This window comes from Chiloscyllium plagiosum, unplaced genomic scaffold (assembly GCF_037043375.1).
Source record: "Chiloscyllium plagiosum isolate Xiang-an unplaced genomic scaffold, Cpla_swu_hap1 HiC_scaffold_15, whole genome shotgun sequence".
Lineage (NCBI taxonomy): Eukaryota > Metazoa > Chordata > Chondrichthyes > Orectolobiformes > Hemiscylliidae > Chiloscyllium > Chiloscyllium plagiosum.
In genome coordinates, this window is record NW_028270153.1 from 16,196,948 (window position 1) to 16,222,507 (window position 25,560).

The 25,560-nt window shown below is 44.4% G+C and overlaps 1 protein-coding gene across 1 annotated transcript in view; it reads right to left on the reverse strand.

Annotated features, from left to right (window-relative positions):
• LOC122559967 (Na(+)/dicarboxylate cotransporter 3-like) overlaps positions 1 to 15,239 on the reverse strand; it is a 59,997-nt gene extending 44,758 nt beyond the window's left edge. Inside the window, exons 1-4 of the mRNA XM_087994596.1 lie at positions 15,068 to 15,239; positions 13,292 to 13,308; positions 4,419 to 4,684; positions 1,130 to 1,284 (exon numbers count right to left, since the gene is read on the reverse strand). Coding sequence (XP_087850722.1) covers positions 1,130 to 1,284; positions 4,419 to 4,684; positions 13,292 to 13,308; positions 15,068 to 15,239 — 610 coding nt within the window. The remainder of the gene's footprint in view (positions 1 to 1,129; positions 1,285 to 4,418; positions 4,685 to 13,291; positions 13,309 to 15,067) is intronic.
• Positions 15,240 to 25,560: the final 10,321 nt, after the last annotated feature.

Sequence of the window (25,560 nt, forward strand, 5' to 3'; positions counted from 1 at the left end):
TGGAGCATAGATAATCGGGCAAAGAGTGGAGAATCGCATGAGATAACTTGCTAGAGTTCACTGAGAGAAGCCCTTTGTGAAGGTCTGTTGAATTAAGAGCTGAGTTTTGGGAAACTTCGGCCCGTTAATTCTGTTTTTGTGCACATAGATACAGTGTAATAATTTTCAAATTCTTTTTCACTTTTATTTCCAATGACAGGCCTAATCCACTCAACCTCTCCATGCAAGACAGTGTCTCCATACCTGGTCTCAGCCTCTTGAATATTCTTTGAAATTCCTCCGTGCTAGTATACCTTACTAAGGCTAAGGGGCCCAAAACTATGTCAATATTCTACCCGTGGTCTGACCAATACCTTGTATTGTTTCAGCAAAACCTCCCTACTTTTACACTCTAATCCCTCTGAAATAAAAACCAATCTTCTCGTTGCCTTCCCCGTTTACTTGCTAGTTTTTTGTGATTCAAGGACTCCCAAATCCCTTTGTTCTATAGCTTTTGGCATGCCTTTCTCCTTTTAAACAATATTCAGCTCATCTATTCATCCTGCCAAATTTCACATTTCCCACATTGTATGCCATCTGCCAAGTTCTTGCTTACTTGCCGAATTTCTCTATGTATGTCTGCAGATTCTATTGCCCACCTTCTTCCTATACCCGATATGTTCTGTCTTCCTCAGATAATAATCCAACTCCAGAGGGAGTTGGACCTGCCTCTGTTTACAGCATCCTATAGGTTATTGTGAGAGGTTTATAGTTCCAAGTAGGGAAGTAACCATCCCATTCACAAACTGAGCAAGTAGGATTGAAATTAAGGAGCAAATTACTGCAGATGCCGAAATTTGCACTGAAAACCAAAAAATATTGGAGCTCTGATGAAGAGTAGTTTACATTTGAAACGTTAGTTTGCTTTCTCTCCATGGATGCTGCCTGACCCAGTGTGATCTCCAGCAGTTTTTATTTTCAGGATTGGAATTAAGCTCAGGCTAGTAGACTGTCTGTCAGGAGTCAGCCTGTTTGTTCAAATATTGCGTGCAGATTTTCTATTATTGAGTATTGCAGCCCTTTTTGTCTTTTTAGCATAAAGAACAGGAATTAACATTTCGGTTTAAGATCAGATTTTACTTAAGACTACCTGTGTCGCTGGTTTTACTCTGTGGCACAGCCTCCATTTCTCCATACAGCCTCTTAAGGATAGCAGTGGCTATCGGCATCATCATGGCTGTGGTGGCTGTGTTACTCAGCCACATGGACAGAAGGGCAGTGGTCAGCATCATTCCCAGTGTGAGCCTAAAGGACAAAGCCAGTACAGGGTTACAATTGCAGTATGATATAGCACAAGAGATAGCTATTTGTCTGTCTTCGTGTGCTGACAATTTCTATCCAGCGTCACCCACATATTTGCAAACATTTTCCCCTTCAAGTATTAATCCAATTGCCTTTTGAAAGTAACCATTGAATTGCTTTCTCCTCCTTTTGTGCCATGCAACCCAAGTCATCCTTACTCACTTTACAATTCCCTCATTTTGCCTCCTGCTAGTTTGACCATTCCCTTGAATCTGTGCTTGCCGACTCTTTTTGAAACACTTTCTTCTTATTTACTGTCACTAAATATTTCATAGCTTCTCACCGTCTGCCCACCTCACCCCCAAACCATGCCCCCTCCACTTCTTTCTCTGATATAAGGAAAACAAGATCACTTCTCTGGTCTCTCCAGGAATCCCTTAAGTACATTTTTAAAGAAACTCATTAAGGGTCCTTAGACAGTACTGTCCAAATCTATGAGCTCTACTATCTAGAAAGACAAGGACAGCTAAAGCATGCGAACACCACCTACATACAAAATCCGTTAGTGGGCAAATGCATGGCAGATGAAGTAAAATGCAGATAACTGTGAGGATATCCACTTTGGTAGCGCAAAAACAGGAATGCAGATTATTATCTGAATGGTGACAAGACTGGGAAAAGGGGAAATTAAACTAAACCACTCACCATCCTAACATGGAAATACACCGCCATTCATTCATTGGGTCAAAATCCTGGAACTCCCTCCCTACCAGCATTGTGGGTCAACCCACAGCATGTGGGCTGCAGCGATTCAAGAAGGGAGCTCACTACCACCTTCTCAAGGACAAATAGGGATGGGCTATCAATGTTGGCCAGGCAGCGACACCCAAGCCCCACAAATTAAGTTTTGAAAATGATTCATAAAAAATCCTGAGCATTCTTGTCTTGGTGGTGAAGAAGGTAAATGTTAAAGTGAGTGGATTGGAGTACAGACCAGGGATGTCATGCTGCAGGACAGTACAGGACTTTTGTGAGACCACATCTAGAGTACTCTGTGCAGTTTAAGTCTCCTTATCTGAGTAAGGATGTTCTGGCTATGGATGGGACACAGCAAAGGGTTCCTAGACTGATTCCTGGGATGGCAGGACTGACGTATGAAGACAGATTGGATTAGTCAAGATTATAGTCACTGGAGTTCAGCAAAATGAGAGGAGATCTCATAGAAACCTATTTTATTCTAACATGACAGGCAGGATAAACACAGAAAAGATCCTCCTGATGACTGAGGAGTCCAGAACCAGAGGGGTAAAAATCTAAGCACAGGGGTATGCCATTTGAGATGAGGAAAAATTTCTTCATCCAGAGCGGTGAGTCTTGGAAATTTAAGCCACAGAAAGCAGTTGAGGCCAAAACATTGAATGTTTTGAAGATGGAGTTAGATGCAGTTCTTAGGGCCGGGGGATCAAAGGGAATAGGGACAAAGCAGGAACAGGACACTGAGCTGGAGCATCAGCCACGAATGGTGGAGCAGGCTCAAAGGGCTGAATAGCCTGCTCACATTCTTATTTTCTATCGGCGGGGCAGTATGAGTATCGGATGTTTCTCCCCCCCGGTTGGTGAAAGTGCGGGATAAAGGAAGGCCGGGTGGGGTTATATCTTTTACATGGTACCGTCTGCACACAGGAAAGAAGATGCCCCACCTTCTGCCTTCCAGCCGAGTCTCCAAAACTTGTTCCCCCAAACCTCTTCCCCTCCCCCACTTCATTGCCCTCAGGTGTCTGATCACTGTTTGCCCAATAAGCACAGGACTCCTGGCTCCCACTATAGAATTAAGACCACAGGAGCAGAATGAGTTCATTGAGGGCACTGAGTCTGTTGGGCCATTCAGTGAGATCCTGGCTGACCTGATAATCTTCAATTTCACTTTCCTCCCTTTCTTCCTCCAGTAATCCTTGATTTTCTTAATGATTAAAACTCTGTCTGTCTCGGCCTTGAATATACTTAAAAGCTCATAAGAAATAGGAGCAGAAGTGAGCTATTCTGCCCATCGAGCCTGCTCCGCTAATTCTGTTCCTGCTGGGACTGGAAGAGCAGCCGATCACTTGAGGGCAAATGTATCTTTGTATGAGGAGTAGAGGTCCCACTCGCTGTTTGTTAAGGTGTCACTCCTATCATAATATCACTGCTGCACAGGCTTTTTGAACAAAAATGATCAATTGTTCTCAGGAGGCGGGGGGCTGTGGGGATGGAGGTGGAATTAGCAATGTATCTCGTTAAAATTCAGGTTAATGAATCTCCATAGTTGTGTTATTCTAATCTCTGATTACTCAGTTCTCTCCCTTAGATATCTGAATTGAATTTTGTGACAGTTCTACAGGCAGCAAAGACTATGAAGCCCTCAGTGTTCCAATGACCACAGAGCATGTTTCAGAATGAACTAGATTTCACTCTTACCATTTTACTCCCTGCTGCAAAGTTCTGTGCTATCAGTTCTTGCTATAGAACCCATTTGCCTTTCTGATCGAAAACATGAACAAAACCTTCCTCAAATATTTCACTGAGCATCACTGTACTCCCTAATCTGCTCAATATCCAACTCTCAGTCTGCTTTGGCTCAAGATATATTGGATGCCATGACATTCATAAATTTGATTGAATGACTAATAATACTCATAAACAATCACCCCTTGCAGAACAACAAGGGCCTATTTCAAGTGCTGAATGAAAGTTGCTTCTTATGAACTTGAATCCTTACAATGTGAAAGTAGGCCATTCAGCCCAATGAATCCACACCATCCCTCCAAAGAGCATCCCATCCAGACCCAACCTCCTACAATATCCTTGTAACTCTGCTTCCCATGGCTAACCCACCTAGCCTGCACACTATAGGCAATTCAGCACAGCCAATCCACCTAACCTGCAAATCTTTGGTCTGTGGGAGGAAACCAGAACACCCAGAGGAAACCCATGCAGACACAGGGAGAATGTGCAAACTCCACACAGACAGTCGCCTGAGGCTGGAATCGAACCCAGGTCCCTGAAGCTCTGAGGCAGCAGTGCTAACCACTGAGCCACCCTGCTGCCCCACCCCGATTTCCAATGAAGTTGCAAATTGGCTGCATCATTATTGTGCTTACATTAAAGGGTTAACCCCCAAAAACCTGAGGATTGTGAGTGCTACTCTGCGGTGCAGATTACAGTCTTCAATCGCCACGGCCATGATCAAGCCACCAAAGAAGAGAACATTCGTGTCAAGGAAGTACAAAGGGCAGGTCTTTGATGAAGGTAGGATTCCAAACAGCGGTAAGAGGCTGAGAGGGAGCAGTGCGGTTACTGCTAGAGGCAACGTTTCCATGCACCAGTACACAGCCATAATCAGAACTATATAGAGACATCTCCCTTCCTGGTGGAATAAAAAAAAATCTAATTAAAACCACACAATAAGAAATTAGGTCAATCATAGCGACTGTAAAGATCAATTCCAGTATTACTTTTATTAAAATAAATAAGATCCTGAAGGGAATTGTCAGGCTAGATGCTAAGGGGCTTTTGAAAACATTAGAACCAGGGAACACAGTTTAAAAATAAGGGATCTTCCATTTAAGATGATGATGAGGACATTTTTTTACTCTCAGAGAAATTCTCTTATCCAGAGAGTGGTGGAGGCAGGGTTATTGGATATTCTTATGCAAACATAGCTGACTGACAAGGAGTCAAAGGGCTTGTTTAAATTCACTCATGGAATGTGGGCTCCATCAAGTAATACCCATCCCTAGCTGCTCTTGTGAAGGTGGTGTTGAGCTATATTCATGAACTACTGCAGACTATGTGCAGTAGGCAAGTCTACAATACTAGGCAAAAGTGCGGACTGCAGATGCTGGAAACCAGAGTTTAGATGGAGGCCTCTATTCCCGATGAAGGGCTTTTGCCCGAAACGTCGATTTTCCTGCTCCTCGGATGCTGCCTGACCTGCTGTGCTTTTCCAGCACCACTCAGGTCCACAATACTGTTAGGGAGGGAATGTCAGAATTTTGACACAACAAAACAAAGGAATGGGGATATATTTCCAAGTCAGCATGGTGAATGGCTTGGAGGCGAACTTACAGGTGATGGTGTTTCCTTGTCCTTCTAGATAACAGTAGTTGTGGTTTTGGTAGATGCTTTTTAAGGACTATTAGATAACATTTTAAGTTTGCTACTGGAATAAGTGTTACTGTATTATCAGCTTATGCATCATGGTTGAAGAAACACTATCTACAACTGACGGTATGCAACCACATACCATCAGGAGGTATAGCACTGAAGATTAAAGATATGGTACACGTAACTATCCAACAAAAGGAATATCACCCTGTACAGAACACATTTCATAATCAAACATTCTGACTCTTGAATATGCATGCATGTCTGAATCTCAATCTGGTTAAATGGTAACAGGATTCAAACTGGTTAGAATCAGAGCCCCTTAAAGTGTAAAAACAGGCCATTTGGTCCAACAGGTCCACACCAACTCTCTGAAGAGCATCCCACCCAGACTCACCTCCCTACCCTACAAGTCAAGGCTGTATAACACTATGATGCTAAGGAACAACTGATCCAGGGACGCCCAGTAATGGAACAAGGTTGGTGAATGGTTGGTTAAATAACAGCCAATTGTAGAACAGATGGCAAAAGGACGCAGATAGAAGATTTCACAGGCCTCGCTAGACTCATGGCAAAACTGCAACAGAAGACTGAATCCATTGGGATTAGTTATGTTTGCCTAAGAAATTTCTTTCACACTGTCAGCAGGATAGAACCCAGTGATGATACTGGATTAACAGAAATACTTTCCCTTGCAATCAACACTGTAGAGAATTCAAAGTGCAAGAGTCAACAATGTTTATGACAAAATGCAAGCATCCAGATAGCCAGCGAGCAGCAAACCTCATTTGAGCTTATTGATAAATTTTTAACTGGTGTAATTCAGAGTCTGAAGCTGAAATGATTCAGAAGACATGTTTTAAATAGTTTCTTTATTCTCCCAGGAAGAATCCTCAGTGGTAGAGATCATGTCAAGCACAAAGCAATTCTAAAATAGTCGAGGAAGTGGACATGTTGGTTTTCCCAATACTACAATCACTAAGGGTGTGGGATACAGAACTGGCTTAAAGGTAGAAGACAGAGGGTGGTGGTGGAGGTTTGTTTGTTAGACTAGAGGCCTGTGACCAGTGGAGTGCTGCAAGGATCAGTGCTGGGTCCACTACTTTTCATCAGTTATATAAATGATTTGGATGTGAGCAGAAGAGGTATATAGTTAGTACATTTGCAGATGACACTAAATTGGAGTGTACTGGACAGCGAAAAAAGTTACTTCAGATTACAACAGGATCTTGATCAGATGGGCCAATGGGCTGAGGAGTGGCAGATGGAGTTTACTTTAGATAAATGTGAGGTGCTGCATTTTGGGAAAACAAATCTTAGCAGGACTTATACACTCAATGGTAAGGTCCTAGGGAGTGTTGCTGAACAAAGAGACCTTGGATTGTAGCTTTATAGCTCCTTGAAAGTGGAGCTGTAGGCAGATAAGATAGTGAAGAAGGTGTTTGATATGCTTTCCTTTATTGGTCAGAGTATTGAGTACAGGACTTGGGACGTCATGTTGCGGCTGTACAGGACATTGGTTAGGCCACTTTTGGAATATTGCGTGCAGTTCTGGTCTCCTTCCTATTGGAAAGATGTTGTGAAACTTGAAAGGGTTCAGAAAATCTTTATAAGAATGTTGCCTGGGTTGGAGGATTGGAGCTGTAGGGAGAGGTTGAATAGGCTGGGGCTGTTTTCCCTGGAGCATCGGAGGCTGAAGGGTGACCTGATAGAGGTTTAGAAAATCATGAGGGGTATGGATAGGATAAATAGACAAAGTCTTTTACCTGAGGTGGGGGAGTCCAGAGCTAGAGGGTATAGGTTTAGGGTGAGAGAGGGAAAAATGTAAAAGAGACCTAAGGGGCAGCTTTTTCACGCAGACGGTGGTACGTGTATGGCATGAGGAAGTGGTGGAGGCTGGTACAATTGCAACATTTAAACGACATCTGAATAGGAAGGGTTTGGAGGAATATGGGCCGGGTGCTGGCAGGTGGGACTAGATTTCGGTTGGGATATCTGGTCGGCATGGACAAGTTGGACCGAAGGGTCTGTACATCTCTATGACTCAGAATGAAAGAATTCCATCTAATCAGCATAGATTTGCAAGCTGATGGAGAGAAAAAAATCCTCTGTCATAAATTGAAGGTGTGGTGCATTCAAGAATTGTGTCTTTTAATTTTCATCTGTGTATGAATGATAGGTTGCAAGGAGAAAGAACTGTAGCTTAAAAACAGGGGTGGGGTATACCAGAATGGCTGCCTCGTGTAAACACCTCGTGTAAACAACATTCCCTCTGAGCTGCACATTCTCGCAGTTCCCTCACCATTGTGCACACTGTGATCAGCATGCTGACACATATCACAACATGAACTTCAGTTCTAGAAGTCAGTGCCACACATCGACCTCGAATGTTCATGCAGAAGAAAAGAAAATGACAGGGAGTCCTGATTATGAAAATTTGTTTTTTTTTTAGTGGCTGTGAATTCTTGGAATGTGCAGACAACCAGGAGCCATGAAGTTGTTTTCAACTAAAACATATTAGTTCTCAGCTAACTTGAGAAATTTGGAACTGGAAACAAGTTACAGAGAGAGAAAGACATGGAAGTGGTGCAATTTGGTCTCCCCAGGAGAAGCTGCCTGTTCTGTGCAGAGAAAGAAAATACAGTTTAAGCTTGCAGAAAACCAGTTACCTCTCCTGCAGCAGATGCTGTGAGCTGTGACTTTTCCAAATGAATTAGTTGCTCTGTACTTCTTACAAACCAGTGGAAGTTTCTAGAAGAAGACAATTAAACTGCAAGGGCCTGGGTAGCCAATGTAGGACCATATCAACATTGGAATTGGGAAGCAAAGACCATTGGATTCACTTTCCAGCTTTTCTTTACCTCCACTGCTACCTTCCCAAGGGCAATTAGGGATGAGCAATAAGTGCTGCCCTAGCTAGCAAAGCCCACATCCCATAGAAAAAAATAAGATTTGGACAGAGTACAGGGGACTGATAAACACTGCAGTGAGCAACACATGGATTTCTGAATGACAGTATTTGTAAGACAGCTATCCAACTCTCATGAGGACTCAGGAAATCTACCTTATCATTGCTAGTGCAAACAATATAGGAACACAGTTGGGTTTAGCACCAGTCCAAATTCTAAAAGCTCTGAATTGCCCAATCTCTCAAATGTAAGAATAATGACCATGCATCAATGAATTCCACCATTTCTGACTGTACATTCAGTGACCTTGACATTTACTTGTTTAAGCAGCCTTTGAACTGTACCTACCATCCAGTTGACATTGATCCTGATTTCATGACAGAGTTTAAGACCCCTTTCCTTCTTTCCAAAGTATCATTTTTTTTCAGAATGTCCTGCAGCTCACATGCTAATTATAGCCAGGAGTCCAAACTGGTGAATCTCACCCTTTAACTTCCTTTGAAACACAGGCCTCAGAAAATCTGAGACACTATTTGAACAGCGAAGCTACACGATCTCTATCTCTCTCTTTGACCCAAGGTCCCAATCACTTTCTTCCTGTACTGAGGAAACTGGCACGAGCAATTTGTGAGTGTGAATTGGTGCCTCATTGTTCTGGTTATAAAATGCTGGCTTAGGGTTCTTGTGGTACAATGGTGGTGTCTCCACCTCTGGATCAGGCAATATGGGTTCACATCCCATGTGGCCTGGAGTAGTGTCATAGCATTCCTAATCAGGTCATTTAGGAAACGTTTACAACCTCCTACTCCCAAACTCAAACCTTTTCTCAGCTTCTCTCCCATTTTAACTCTGCTGTCATCTTTGGAAGGAGTTGATCTTAATACTGTGGCATGGTTTGCTGATTGAGTTGCCTCTCTGGTAATCTGGCCCAGTGACCATTATTTGAGTATGCAACATCAATATGAATAGACGCTATCTGGCCATGGGATGCTTCAATGGGGTCACATCTAATGCTTCCAGCTACATAAAGGTCCTTGTATTGCTATAAATCAGAGGGAACCTGAGAGTCTGCAATATTACTTCAGGTTGTCTATGCTGTTTCAGTGAGTTAGTTGCAGAATCAAAATTCTTCCTACTTCTGGTCTCCCTAACCATACTCCGTCACTCCCTGTAACTCACTCCCCTCACCTTTAGTTTTCCCATTTCCTTGCTTCTCAATTTCCCTTCTCTCCCCGCACATGGCTGACTTGTCAGCAAAGATGTCCAACTCGAGAGGATCTAAGGGGAATGCCACCTTGCTGTGCATGTGCACGAAGAGGAATATCCAGGTCAGGCCTGGAAGCTTTGCCACGTTTGCTTTTTTGTAGTTTGGGTTAACGTTGGGGCAAAGTAGGCAGAAGATCACCAGGACAATTTGGACAGATGTTGCAAGTTATCAGTCTCTCTCATCTCAGGAGTTAAAAGTAATAAGATGCTATGTTCCAAACTCCTTATAGTCACTGTAGACAAAGAATGATTGTACATGTTACCTGAAGCCTTTTCTCATTCTGATTTCTATGACTAGAATTTGGACTTAGTATCATAAAAAGATATCGTATTTACACAGAGAGTGGTGGGTGTCTGGAACGTATTGCCAGCAGAGGTGGTAGAGGCAAGCATGGTAGATTCATTTAAGATGCGTCTGGACAGATGCACGAGTAGGTGGGGAGCAGAGGGATACAAATGCTTAGGAATTGGGCGACAGGTTTAGACAGTAGATTTGGATCAGCTCAGGCTTGGAGGGCTGAAGGGCCTGTTCCTGAGCTGTAAATTTTCTTTGTTCTTTGTTCTTATTTTTGCTCAATGAGCTGTAGGCAGAGGCTGGAAAGACTGAGCGTTTTCCCTGGAGCGTCAGAGGCTGAGGGGTGACCTGATAGAGGTTTAGAAAATCATGAGGGGCATGGATAGGGGAAATAGATAGGCCTTTTCCCTGGGGTGGAGAATCCAAAATTAGAGGGCATAGGTTTAAGGTGAGAGGGGAAAGATTTAAAAGGCACCTAAGGGGCAACGTTTTCACACAGAGGGTGGTGTGTAAGGAACGAGCTGGCAGAGGAAGTGGTGGAGGTTGGTACAATTACAACATTTAAAAGGCATCTGGATGGGTATGTGAATAGAAAGAGTTCAGAGGGATATGGGTCAAATGCTGGCAAATGGGACTAGATTAATTTAGGATACCTGGTTGGCATGGACGAGTTAGACGCAAGGGTCTGTTTCCATGCTGTACAATTCTATGACTCTATGAACTTGTTTTATTTTACTTCCCTACCCCTCACATTAATCTCACTTTGTCCACATTTATCTTTCATTTGTTCCATGAGTGTGGGCAATGCTGGCTGGGACAATGTTTACCGCCTGTTCCTAATTGCCTTTGAGATGGTGGTGGTGAGCAATCTCCTTGAGTAATGGATTTATGATGGGGAAATCATGCTTGACAAACCTGTTGGAATTCTATGAAGACGTAACTAGTAGAGTTGACAAAGGGGAGCTAGTCGATGTGGTATATTTGGACCTTACATTCTTTTGACAAAGTTCCGCATAAGAGATTATTGCGCATGATTAAAGCACATGGAATTGGGAAAAGTGCATCGTGATGGGTGGAAAACTGGTTTTCAGAGAGGAAACAACAAGTAGGAATTAATGGGTCCTTTTCAAGTTGGCAGGCAGTAACTGGCGGGGTGCCAAAGGGATTGGTGCTGGGACCTTAGCTATTCACAATATACAATAATGATTTGGATGAGGGAACAAAATGTAAAATCTCAAAGTTGGCAGATGATGCCAAGTTGGGTGGGAGAGTGAACTGTGACGAGGTTGCAGGGATCCTTCAGCATGATCAGGATGAGTTGGATGAGTGGGCAAATCAAAGGCAGCTGCAGTATAATTTGGATAAATGTGAGGTTATTCACTTTGGAAGCAAAAACAAGAATTAGATTCCCTACAGTGTGGAAACAGGCCATTTGGCCCAACAAGCCCACACCAACCTTCCGAAGAGTAACTGACCCAGACCCATTTCCCTCTGATTAATGCACCGAACACTATGGGCACCTGCTGCGCTTTTCCAGCAACACATTTTCAGCTCTGATCTCCAGCATCTGCAGACCTCACTTTCTCCTATGGGCATTTTAGCATGGCCAATCCACCTGACTCGCACACCTTTTGGACTGTGGGAGGAAACTGGAGCACCCAGAGGAAACCCAATGAAGAAGGCAGATTACAACTTAAATGGCTGTAAATTGGGAGAGGGGAGTGTGTAGTGGGACCTGGGTGTCTTTATGGGCCAATCACTGAAGGTAGGCATGCAGGTGCGGCAGGCGGTAAAGATGGTAAGTGGTAAGTTGGCCTTCATCGCAAGAGGTTTCATGTACAGGAGCAGGAATGTGTTGTTGCAGTTATACAGGGCCTTGGTGAGGCCACATCTAGAATATTGTGTGCAGGTTTGGTCTTCTTTTCTGAGGAATGATGCTCTTGTTCTTGAGGGAGTGCAGTGAAGCTTTCCCAGGCTGATTCTGGGGATGGCAGGACTGACGTATGAGGAGAGATTGACCGGGTTGGGATTGTGTGGGGTCAAGGGTGGGGGAACGATTTCATAGACACTTATAAAAGTCTAACAGGACTAGACAGGGTAGATGCAGGGAGGATGTTCCCGATGGTGGGTGTGTCCAGAGAACCAGGGATCACAGTCTGAGGATTCAGGGCAGACCATTTAGGACGGAGATGAGGAAACATTTCTTCACCCAAAGAGTGGCAAACCCATGGAATTCATTCCCACAGGGAGTAGTTGATACCAAAATATTGAACATATTCAAGAGGTGGCTAGACATAGCATTTGGGGCAAATGGGACTAAAGGTTATGGGAAGAAAGCAGGATGAGGCTATTGAGTTGGACAATCAGCCATGATAATGATGAATAGTGGAGCAGACCCGAAGGGCTGAATGGCCTCTTCCTGCTCCTATCTGCTATGTTTCTATGAACCACTGTAATCCTTGGGATGCAGGATGCGTACACTTATTACAGACTAGCAAACACTCCTGAAGCTATGACAAAGTTCCGCAAAAGAGATTATTGCGCATGATTAAAGCACATGGAATTGGGAGAAGTGCATCATGATGGATGGAAAACTGGTTTTCAGAGAGGAAAGAACAAGTAGGAATTAATGGGTGCTTTTCAAGTTGGCAGGTAAGGTGAATTGGCCATGCTAAATTGCCCGTAGTGTTAGGTAAGGGGTAAATGTAGGGGTATGGGTGGGTTGCGCTTCGACGGGTTCGGTGTGGACTTGTTGGGCCGAAGGGCCTGTTTCCACACTGTAATGTAATCTAATCTAATTAAGACACCGGAACCTACCTGAGGAGGCATTACAAATAAAACTGGTAAAAACACAAGCGGTGTCAAGATTAAGATGAGTTGTTGCCGATAGCTCCATATTAACCGCAAGACGTCCTTCATAGCTTTGTTGGTTACAAGTGAAGGGAGATCCAGTCAAAAATTAACAAGACAATTGGCTCAATGAGTGACCAAGGCTTCCTTTTGTTGATAATGGGAGATGAGTTGCTCTTGATCCTTCAGGTTATAACGTCTACTTAGTTGGCGCAGTGCAAACAGTTTGGTTGATTGCAAAGATGAAAAAAAACCCCACAGAAAATGCTGGAAATGCTCAACTTAACAGGTTATGGCAGTGTCAGTAGACAGTGTGTGAGAGACAAACATTGTTAAAGTTTCAGGGCTGAAACCTTCCTTCAGAATTGTGAAGAATCATAAATGTAATTGAATTTGAACAAGAGGTGGGTGGGACAAGGTCAATAGGAGTGTCCGTGATTGGGTGGAAGGCAGGAGAGATTGAATGACAGAGGGTTAGTCCTCCAGGGTCAGAGGGTTATGGTGATGGGGAATGGAAAGAAACAAAGAAACAAAAGATGTACCTTACAGCAGGTGCACCACAAACTGCAAGCAAGATTACAAAAAAAACAGATAAAAATTCAAAGCATGCAACGGAAGCAAAATCAGGCAGAGACGATGATCAGAAATTGTTGAACTCAATGTTGAAATAGCACGAGAGCCAGTCGGAAAAGTTTGGGGACAGTAAGGAGATGCTCCATAAAACTATGTTTGGTCTCGCCACGAGGAAAGGAGACACAATATTTACAAGCAACGAGTACAATAAGAGGAAGTGAAAAAGTGCACCTAAATAAATTGCTGTTTCATTTGGAAGAAGGGTTTAGAACTTCGGTCAGTGAAAAGGGAGTAGGTAAAAAGTCAGGGGTTGCAGAGTGAGATGCTGTAGGAGGTGGTGGGATGGGGATTGCTGAGAAGTGGGCTAGGGTTTCATGGAGAGAATGGTCCCTTCAGAAATGCTGACAAGGGAGGGGGACGATGGGTTAGGAGTACCATTGATGGGTTTTCTGTTTACACCTTCTAACGTTTGCTTTCAGAGAACGAAGGACTCATTCAGGACAGCCAGTCTTGGTGGTATTAGCTACTTGTATTTTTTTCATGTACATCACTGACAATCACACTCTGCTTGGGCAATCCTCCATTCAAGGATATTGTTAACTTATAATTAAATGTCCAAACTGCTCAAATGACTAAGGTGCTGGCACTCTGTGTGTGTCCTGAATTCATCATTTATTAAATCCACAGAATATGGAATAGTATCTAACACGTAGCACATACAACCGTGCCTGAGCAGAGATAAGTTTCACTGAATTACCCAGAAATTACAGAAATTGAACAGGTCATTGAGCAAGATGGTCTGTGCTGGTGTTTATGTTCCACACAAATCTCTTCCAACTACATATTATTTATCCCTGTCCCCCTATTTTTATTCACTCACAGGATGTGCCACCATGATTGGGCCAACATTTATTGCCCATCCCTAATTGCACAGGGACAGTTAAGAGTCAAGCACATTGCTGTGGGTCTGGAGCCACGTGTAGGCCAGACAAGGTAAGAATGGCAGATTTCCTTCTCATGAAGGACATTAGCATCCCAGATTGGCTTCTACAACAATCAACAGTGGTTACACGGTCGCCATTATGGAACTAAAGCTTTATCATCTGATTTGGCAGGAGTTGAACCCATATCACTAGAACATTAGACTCAGCCTTTCTAATACAAGCCCATTCAGAATACCACTTGGCCACCAGATCTCCCTTGTCCTTTATTAACTTATCTAGATTTTCCTGAACTACATCAACGCTATTCATCTCAAAATCTCCACATGACAGTAAATTCCACCTGGTAACCACTCCCTGGGTATTCTTAGTCAGGAATGCAAATGTTTCACAGTTCCATGCTTGGTACAAAGGCTAATATATCATCAAATTATAGAATTCCCACAGTGTGCAAACAGGCCAATCAGCCCATTGAGTCCACACTGACCCGCTGAAGAGCATCATATCCAGATCCAGCCCCTACCATATCCCTATAACCCTGTATTTCCCATGGATAATCCACCTAGCTTGCACATCCCTGGACACTATGGGCAATTTTCTTGCACATTTCTGCACCAATAGTAAGGTCACCTATTTCTTCCTCCATCTAACTCCTGCCTCATTTTACTTGATGCTGAAGTTCTCATCTATACCTCCTGACACTTGACTACAGCACTCCTGGCTATTTTCCCACTTTCTACTGACTGTAAGTGTGAGCTCATCTAAAGTCCTGGCTTCCTGCGAAGCAACTGCTATCTTTTAAAACTTACTTTGCTTGTTTTCAAATCCCAACATGACCATGCCCATTATAGTATGTCTGGCGGTCAGTATACTTCTAAGAGATATGCACTGGAAAATGGAGTTAGAATAGTTAGCTGGTTGCTTTTGACTGGCGTGCATGCGATTGGCCAAAGGGTCTTTTTCTGAGCTGTAGACCTCCATGGCTCTACAGCAGGCTCATAAGATCTTCACTGTATCGTAGCATGGGATCTGAAGGTATAATGTTCTCAGACTCCATCTTACCCTGGATCACTTGAATCATGATGAGCTGATGAAAGCGTGCTGCTCCTTGTGACAAATAGCCTAATAGTGGCCCAGACACTTATGTGCCTGTGAGTGTAATAATTGTGTATAATAACCAGATCTTTCAATACCATATTATCCACACCTAGTTTCTTACGTTACAACTGATAAGTATGCCACATCAAGTCAAGATGCTCTGCTGGATTTGCAAAGTGTAAATCATTTCCCCGTCCCGAACATAATAATCTCTTTTGAGACATCAAATTCCTCTGATTCTGGAATTTTCATCACAGCTAATTTTATTTGATTTCCCATTGCTGGTTGTGTCTTTAGCTGTTTGGGTTTGGAACTCTGGGAATTTCCTTCCTCAAACTGTCCACCTCTCTTTCCTCCTTTAAGATTCCCCTTAAAAACCTGCCTCTTAGATCTATCGTTTGGTCACCTTGCCTCATATTTCCTTAAATGACTTGCTGTTCCTGTGAGTCACCTTGAAGTAAGATATATGTACATGTGCGTAGATGCATTTATCTATAAATACAAGTCCATCTGACATTCTCAATTCCAAGATCTCGGTACAAAGCTCTGTATTTCATACATTTCTCTTATTTATCTCTTGACTGCCCCTTTGATGAGGATGGGCTTGTTGTGGTGCCCTGCAATAGAGAGACTGAGAGAGATTTTAAAAAAAGATAGGGGAGAGAAAGAGATAGAGGTTGGAAGAGACTGGGGTAAAGTCAGTGAAAAGTAGAAGAGGGAGAAAGTGAAAAGAGCAAGGCTAAGGGAGGAACTGTATCAACGGGAGGACAAACCTTCAGTCAGTCCATTTGGTGGTTGCATGCCTTCTTGAGTTTTCTTCCTCCTCTAGTGTCTTTAGCCTTCGTCGTCCATCTTCCGTCAAAGCCAAATAGAGTAAGATAATGGCGAAGCAGCATTTATCATCATGGACATTCCACTTCACTCCCTTCCAGTTATTGAGCTCAAATCCAACCTTCTTCAAGTAGACTTTTGAGGTATCTGTATTCATCAATAAACAAAATACAACTCTGTGAATGGAAAGTTTTATTAAATAAGTTGATAAACTTGCTTCATTACTTAACAAACTCTTTTTCCACTGGGCGAATGAGATCAGTGTAACTCTCTTGTTTTGTTATCTCGTCAATAGTTTTTTCTGATGCGAAAGGAAGTATTTATTCAACCAAGTGAAGCCTCTAATTGTCAAGGTAACTTTGACTCACACTGTGTCAGTTGTAGAGACCACGGACTGAATCTACCATTTTTTACGAGTTACATTATGTTTTTTTTTGGAGGGATTCCTCCAGTGCGGCTTAGCGAGATTCCTTCTGTATCTTGTCAACATGCCTCATTAAATACTTACCCTGCCTCCATGGCATCTCTCACATCTGATTCCAACCCCACTTGCCATGTGTCATCTCAGAACAGCTCACAGGCCAGCAGATATCATTGAAAGTCTGGCAGCATGTGTAACTTTGCTTGTGCCAGGGCTGATAGGCACAATATTTTGTGTCAGTGTCATCTCCATGGTGTGGGCGAACAGCCAGCTACATCATAACACGATCAATAACCTCTTCCACTGTGCCAGGTTAAATGCAAGTCCCTCTCTCTGATAGCTCACACTCACTTTATCTCTATGACCACACCCACCTTCCATCTCAAGGCTACCTTCTCACATACCACTCTGCCTTCAACATCTGCCCTCACTCACTATCACTCAACAACCAGCCTCCCATGCTACATGGCCTCTGTGCAGCCTACTCAGTTACTTGGGACACCTCAACACCTTTTTCCCACTGGCATCACACTAACAGTCATGCCATCCACATGTGCCTCACTCAGTCCCTCCCTTTCCCGCAACACAGGAGAAACTACTCATTATAGGGAAAAGGGAGCCTGTATGGATTGAGGGCTGCTGGATATTACCCTCCCCACCCACCAGGAGGCCCTTGAAGGAATTGACTGAGGGCGCTCTTGTGGGGATGTTGTCCATGTCCCACCAATCGAGTGGTTATAACTCTTCATTAGACTGCAATTATCACAGTAACCATGCTGTCAGTGTTATCCATTTCACACCATGTCTAAGCACTGACCAAGATACTCTGACTCCCTTGTGTGTTGCAAGTACTACCAGCATCACCACTATCTCCTGCAGTGAAATGGCCACATACCCTAGAAGACCTCAATCTTTGAAGGTGAGAGTACAAAAGTCTCAGAGGAAGCATCAGTAAGGCTGCTTCCTACCTCCTGCACTCTCCACCAGCTCAGATACTGATACCTTGGTGGGGAAAGTGAGGACTGCAGATGCTGGAGATCAGAGTCGAGAGTGTGGTACTGGAAAAGCACAGCCGGTCAGGCAGCATCCGAGGAGCAGGAGAATCGACGTTTTGAGCATAAACCCTTCATCAGGTCCTGATGAAAGCCTTTTGCCCGAAACGTCGATTTTCCCACTCCTCGGATGCTACCTGACCTGCTTTGCTTTCCAGCACCACACTGTCGACCTTGGTGGGGACATCAGGCTTAGAAAGTGTGGTTAGCACCTCACTGTGACATTTTCACAGCCTGGCAGAGAAGAAACACTCTGGGCCATTGGCATGTGGAGGACTGGGTGGTAGTATGGTGGCTCAAGTAATTAGCGCTGCTGCCTCACAGCACCAGAGACCTAAGTTCGATTCCAGCCTCGGGTGACGGTCTTTGGGGAGTGTGCAAGTTCTCCCTGTCGGTTTCCTCTGGGTGCTCCAGTTTCCTCCCACAGTCCAAGTTTGAGTGGATTGGCCATGCTAAAATTACCCCGTAGTGTCCAAGGATGTGTAGGCTCGGTGGATTAGCCATGGGAAATGCAGGGTTACAGGGATAGGGTAGGACTGGGTGAGATACTCTTTGGAGAGTCAGTGCAGACTCAATGGGCTGAATGGCCTGCTTCTGCACTGCAGGGATTTTCTGATTGCCCAAGACCAGGCTCCTGCTCAGCCCCAGGCAGGAGAGGGCCCCGTGGGGTCGATAATCAGGGACTTGGTCCACATGCACAGGGAGGATCGGGAGCAGCGGGCAGGAATACGGGTGGCATGGCCCTCAGTGTCCTGAAGCTGGAGCAGTGCAGTGTGTCAATGTGAGTGTCTCTCAGCCTCCATGGAGAGGTTGGCACTGCCATGGAGTGCCAGGGCAAGCTCCCTCAGGGTCTGCTGATTGAGGTGGTCATACCTGCACTGCATTGTCACAGCTGTTGTCCTTAGGACTGAAAACATCACGATAAAGGGACAAGGAACCTGATCAGCACTCCCTGTGCTCCTTCCTCACAACGAGACAGGGTGGCTGCCAGCTAGAGGAAGAACCACACGCATGGAGAAGTCTCCTCTCAGGACACTGTGATGGTACCTGGACTCTCAACCTCCATCCTGATGCCTTCCTTTGCCCACCTTGGAAGTTGAAACTGAGGAGGATTAACTTGCCTTCAGAAATAAGACACAAATACCATGGGACACCTGACCAAACATGCGGGTCCAACAAACTCGGCTGACACAACAAAAGCAAAACTTGCTGAAGAAACTCAACAGGTCTGATGGCATCTGTGGAGAGAGAGCAGGGTTAATGTTTCTGGTCCAATGGCCCTCCTTCAGAACCTCATTGGCTGATCAGGCTCCCTCCACCTCAGTTACAGAAACAGGGAGTGCACTGAGACCTAGTCAGAGGGAGAGAAAGAATAAAACATATTGATGGCACTTTGGTGGCATGGGTGACAATGCATTATATTAGTAGGCACTTATTCTAAATGGCACTGCTTTGACCTGATGTCTCTCTGCATTGTCCCGAACATAACTGTTCCAGCATGATTCCTAATTTCATGTCCACACAGGATGTAACATAGGGTCAGTCTCTCTGCTTAGACCCTGCTGCATTATCTGGAAGCAAGAGGAACAAGATTCAAACAAGACAATAGCTCCTGCTGACTCAATTGCCCCTTGTCTTACAACATCCCTCTTCTTTCCCCAACCTCTGTGTCCAAAAGTGTTGGTGTGAATAAATGATGTGGAGCTGGGGACTAAGCGTGGTGTGGCAAAGTTCGCAGATGACACTAAGGTGAGTGGTAGAGCAAAGTGTGCAGAGGACATTGAAAGTCTGTCGAGCGATGTAGATGGGCAAGAGTCTGGCAGATGGCGTACAATGTCATAAATGTGAGGCCATCAACTTTGGTAGGAATAACAGCAAAATGGTGAAATGTGCAGAGGGGCTTGGGTGTTCTTGTGCATGAATCACAAAGGCAAATGGAATATAGTCCTTCATTGCTAAACAGATTGATTTTAAAAGCAGGGAGGTTATGCTGCAGCTGTATAGGGTGCAGGTGAGGCCACACCTGGAGTACTGTGTACAGTTTTGGCCTCTTTACTTGAGAAAGGATCTACTGGCACTGGGAGGGGGGGTTACAGGGATGTGGTGCAGAGGAGGTTCACGAGGTTGAGAGGGTTGGCTTATGAGGAGGGATTAAATAGACTGGAACTACACTCATTGGAATTTGGAAGAATTTGGGGGGATCGTATAGAAACATAAAATTATGAAGGGAATAGATAAGATAGAAGCAGGGAGGTTGTTTCCACTGGCAGGTGATACTATAATGAGAGGGCATAGCCTCAAAATAAGGGAGAGTAGATTTAGGACTTGTTGCATAATTGGTGTTTGTAAAGTGCTGGGGGTGGGGGGAAGCATTGTGTGGTCCCTTTAAAAGAAGGAAGTAAGAGTATACTTAAGAGGGAAACCAGGAGGGCAAAACAGGGACATGAGATAGCTTTGGCAAATAGAATTAAGGAGAATCCAAAGAGTTTTTGCAAATACATAAAGGGCAAAAGGGTAACTAGGGAGAGAATAGGGCCCCTCAAAGATCAGCAAGGCGGCCTTTGTGTGGAACGGCAGAAAATGGGGGAGATATCAAATGAGTATTTTGCATCAGTATTTACTGTGGAAAAGAATATGGAAGATATAGACTATAGGGAAATAGATGGTGACATCTTGCACAATATCCAAATTACAGAGGAGGAAGTGCTGGATGTCTTGAAGCGGGTAAAGGTGGATAAATCCCCAGGACCTGATCAGGTGTACCCTAGAACTCTGTGGGAAGCTAGAGAAGTGATTGCTGGGCCTGTTGCTGAGATATTTGTATCATCGATAGTCACAGGTGAGGTGCCAGAAGACTGGAGATTGGCTAACGTGGTGCCACTGTTTAAGAAAGGTGGTAAGGACAAGCCAGGGAACTATAGACTGGTGAGCATGATGTCGGTGGTGGGCAAACTGTTGGAAGTAATCCTGAGGGACAGGATGTACATGTATTTGGAAAGGTAAGGACTGATTAGGGATAGTCAACATGGTTTTGTGCGTGGGAAATCATGTCTCACAAACTTGACTGCGTTTTCTGAAGAAGTAACAAAGAGGATTGATGAGGGCAGAGCAGTAGATGTGATCTATATTGACTTCATAAGGCATTCGACAAGGTTCCCCATGGGAGACTGGTTAGCAAGGTTAGATCTCATGGAATACAGGGAGAACTAGCCATTTGGATACAGAACTGGCTCAAAAGTAGAAGACAGAGGGTGGTGGTGGAGGGTTGTTTTTCAGACTGGAGGCCTGTGACCAGTGGAGTGCCACAAGGATCGGTGCTGGGCCCTCTACTTTTTGTCATTTACATAAATGATTTGGACGCGAATATGAGGTACAGTTGCTAAGTTTGCAGATGACACCAAAATTGGAGGTATAGTGGACAGCGAAGAGGGTTACCTCAGATTACAACAGGATCTTGACCAGATTGGCCAATGGGCTGAGAAGTGGCAGATGGAGTTTAATTCAGATAAATGTGAGGTGCTCCATTTTGTGAAAGCAAATCTTAGCAAGTCTTTTTTTCTGTTTTTCAGGGCAGCAGCAACTCGAAGGGTGGGAGCTTGCACCAAGGGCCTGCTGGGGGCAGTGAGTCACTGATTTGAGCTTTCAAATTTGAAGTCAGAGAGCAGAGGTTTCTGGGAAAGGAGGGACTTCTTATTTTTATTTCCATTCAGCTATATAAGTCAGTGTTTCCTCAACCCAAGACCCTACCTTTGCAAGGCCTCCTACCCAACCACCTCCTCTAACCTTAAAGACCAGAAACATATCAAGTAAGCGTCTTCTCGTTTTTACTTTGTGATAAGGGGACTATCAGGGATGGCAGTGCAGGGAGAGCAATGTTCCTCCTTCATGATGTTTGAGGTGAGGGATGCCATTAGTGACCCATCCAGGTACATCTGCAGGAAGTGCACCCAACTCTCACTCCTCCAAGATCGCTTTAGGGAACTGGAGTGGGAGCTGGATGAACTTCGGATCATTTGGGAGGCAGAGGCTGTAATAGATAAGAGTTACAGGGAAGCAGTTACTCCTAGGCACGAAGAAAGCTGGGTGACTGTTCGAAGGAGGAAAAAACAGTCAGTGGAGGGATCTCCTGTGGTCGTTCCCGTGAAAACATGTATACCGTTTTGGATACTGTTGTGGGGGGACGACTTACCAGGGGCAAGCAGTGGGGCCCAGGTCTCTGGCACAGAGCCTGTGCCTGTTGCACAGAAGGGAAGGAGGGAAAGGAGGAGAGTGTTAGTCATTGGGGACTCAATAGTTAGAGGCTCAGATGAAAGGTTTGTTGGGAACGAACAAGACTCACGGTTGGTGTGTTGCCTCCCAGGTGCCAGGGTCCGTGATGTCTCGGATCGTATCTTTGGGGTCCTGAAGGGAGAGGGTGACCAGCCTCAAGTCATTGTCCATGTAGGTACCAATGACACAGGTAGAAAGAGGGATAGGGATGTAAGGCAGGATTTCAGGGAGCTAGGGTGGAAGCTGAGAGCTAAAACAAACAGAGTTGTTATCTCTGGTTTGTTGCCCATGCCACGTGATAGCGAGGCAAGGAATAGGGAGAGATATTAGCTGAATATGTGGCTGCAAGGACGGTGCAGGAGGGAGGTTTTCAGGTTTTTGGATAACTGGGGCTCATTCTGGGGAAGGTGGGACTTGTACAAACAGGACGGTCTTCACTTGAACCAGAGGGGTACTAATATCCTGGGTGGGAAATTTGCTGGTGCTATTCGGGTGGGTTTAAACTAGCTCAGTAAGGGCATGGGAACCAGAGGTGTAGTTGCAGTGCACAGGAGGATGACAGTAGGAAGGACAGGGACAGGATTTCAGGGTCACAGGAATGTGCTGGCAGACAGCGAAGTGGTTTGAAGTGTGTCTACTTCAACACCAGAAGTATCCGAAATGCGTTCGGTGAGCTTGCAACATGGATAGGTACTTGGGACTTTGATGTTGTGGCCATTTCTGAGACATGGATAGAGCAGGGTGAGGAATGGATGTTGCAGATTCCAGGGTTTAGGTCTTTCATTAAGAACAGGCAAGGCGGTAAAAAAGGGGGAGGTGTGGCCTTGTTAGTCAAGGATAGTATAACGGTGGCTGAGAGATCTTTGATGAGGACTCGTCTACTGAGGTAGTGTGGGCTGAGGTTAGAAACAGGAGAGGAGAGGTCACACTGCTTGGAGTTTTTTATAGGCCTCCACAGAATTCCAGGGAGGTGGAGGAGAGGATTAGCAAAATTTTTCTGGTTGAAAGGAACAGAGTAGTCATTATGGGGGACTTTAACTACTCCAACATCGACTGGAAATGCTATAACTCTAGTACGTTGGATGGATCAGCTTTTGTCCAATGTGTACAGGAGGGTTTCCTGACACAGTATGTTGAAGGGCTGACAAGAGGGGAGGCCACATTGGATCTGGTGCTTGGTAATGAATCAGGCCAGGTGTTTGATTTAGTTGTAGGTGAGCACTTTGGAGAGAGTGACCATAACTCAGTTACATTTAGTTTAGTGATGGAAAGGGATGGGTACATGTCACAGGTCAAGAGTTATCGATGGGACAAGGGCAATTATAATGCAATTAGGCAGGAATTAGGATGCATAGAATGGGGTAGCAAAATGCAGGGGATGCAGACAATGGAAATGTGGAGCTGGTTTATGGAACAGATATTGCGTGTCCTTGATAGTTATGTCCCTGTCAGGCAGGGAGGAAGTAATAAGGTAAGGGAACCGTGGTTTACAACAGAAATTGCATCTCTTGTTACAAAGAAGAAGGAGGCTTATGTGTTGATGAGGCAAGATGGTTCAGATGAGGCGATGGAGAGTTACAGATCAGCTCGGAAGGATTTAAAGAGAAAGTTAAGAAGAGCAAAGAGAGGACACAAGCAGTCTTTAGCAAATAGAATAAAGGAGAACCCTAAAGCTTTCTATAGGTATGTGAGGAATAAAAGGATGATTCGGGTCGGAATAGGGCCAATCAAAGACAGAAGTGGGAAGTTGAGTGTGGATCCTGTGGAGATCGGAGAGGTGCTAAATGAACATTTCTCATCGATTTTCATTCAGGAAAAGGAGAATATTGTAGAGGAGAAGAATGAGGTACGAGATATTAGACTAGAAAGAATCGAGGTTAGTTATGAACAGGTGTTATCAATTCTAGAAGGAGTGAAAGTAGACAAGTCCCCTGGGCTGGATGGGTTTCTCTGGGATTCGTCGAGGATTCTCTGGGAAGCTAAGGAGGAGATAGTAGAGCCTTTGGCTTTGATATTTGAGTCGTCATTGTCTACAGGTTTGGTACCAGAGGACTGGAGGATTGCAAATGTTGTGCCCTTGTTCAAGAAAGGTAATAGAGATGACCCAGGTAATTTTGACCAGTGAGCCTTACTTCTGTTGTAGGAAAGGTTTTGGAAAGGATTATATGAGATAAGATTTATAATCATCTAGCAAGCAACAATTTGATTTCAGATAGTCAACATGGTTTCGTCAAGGGCAGGTCGTGTCTCACAAACCTCATTGAGTTTTTTGAGAAGGTGACCAAGCATGTAGATGAGGGCAGGGCAGTTGATGTGGTGTACATGGACTTCAGTAAAGCCTTTGATAAGGTTCCACATGGTAGATTGTTGGAAAAACTGCAGAGGCATGGGATTGAGGGTGATTTAGCAGTTTGGATTAGAAACTGGCTTTCTGAAAGAAAGCAGCGAGTGGTGGTTGATGGAAAATATTCAGCCTGGAGTCCAGTTAATAGTGGTCTTCCACAAGGATCTGTTTTGGGACCACTGCTGTTTGTTATTTTTATAAATTACTTAGACGCAGGCATTCGTGGATGGATTAGTAAATTTGCAGATGACAATAAAGTCGATGGAGTAGTGGACAATGTGGAAGAGTGTTACAGGTTGCAGGGGGACTTGGATAAACTACAGAATTGGGCTGAGAGGTGGCAAATGGAGTTCAATGCAGCTAAATGTGAGATGATGCACTTTGGGAAGAATAACAGGAAGGCAGAGTACTGGGTCAATGGAAAAATACTTGGTAGTGTGGATATGCAGAGGGATCTTGGAGTCCATGTACATATATCCTTAAAAGTTGCCACCCAGGTGGATAGTGCTGTTAAGAAGGCATACAGTGTGTTAGGTTTCATTCGTAGAGGGATTGAGTTCCGGAGCTGCAATATCATGCCGCAACTATATAAGACGCTGGTGCGGCCACACTTGGAATATTGTGTACATTTCTGGTCCCCATATTTCGGGAAGGATGTGGAAGCATTGGAAAAAGCACAGAGGAGATTTACCAGGATGTTGCCTGGTCTGAAGGGAAGGTCTTATGGGGAAAGGCTGAGAGACTTGAACCTGTTCTCATTGGCAAGAAGAAGGCTAAGAGGGGATTTGATAGAGACATACAAGATGATCTGAGGATTAGATAGGGTGGACAGTGAAAGTCTTTTTCCTAGAATGATTACTTCAGCGTGTACGTGGGGGCATAACTACAAATTGAGGGGTGATAGATTTAAGACAGATGTCAGAGGCAGGTTCTTTACACAGAGAGTGGTAAGGGCGTGGAATGCACTACCTGCCAATGTAGTCAACTCAGCCACATTAGGGAGATTTAAACAATCCTTAGATAAGAATATGGATGATTTTGGGATAGTGTAGGGGGACGAGCTGAGAATACTTCACATGTCGGCGCAACATCGAGGGCTGAAGGGCCTATTCTGCACTGTATTGTTCTATGTTCTATGAACTACGTTCTTAGCAGGACTTATACACTTAATGGTAAGGTCCTAGGGAGAATTGCTGAACAAAGAGACCTTGGAGTGCAGATTCATAGCTCCTTGAAAGTGGCGTCGCAGGTAGATAGGATAGTGAAGAAGGCGTTTGGTATGCTTTC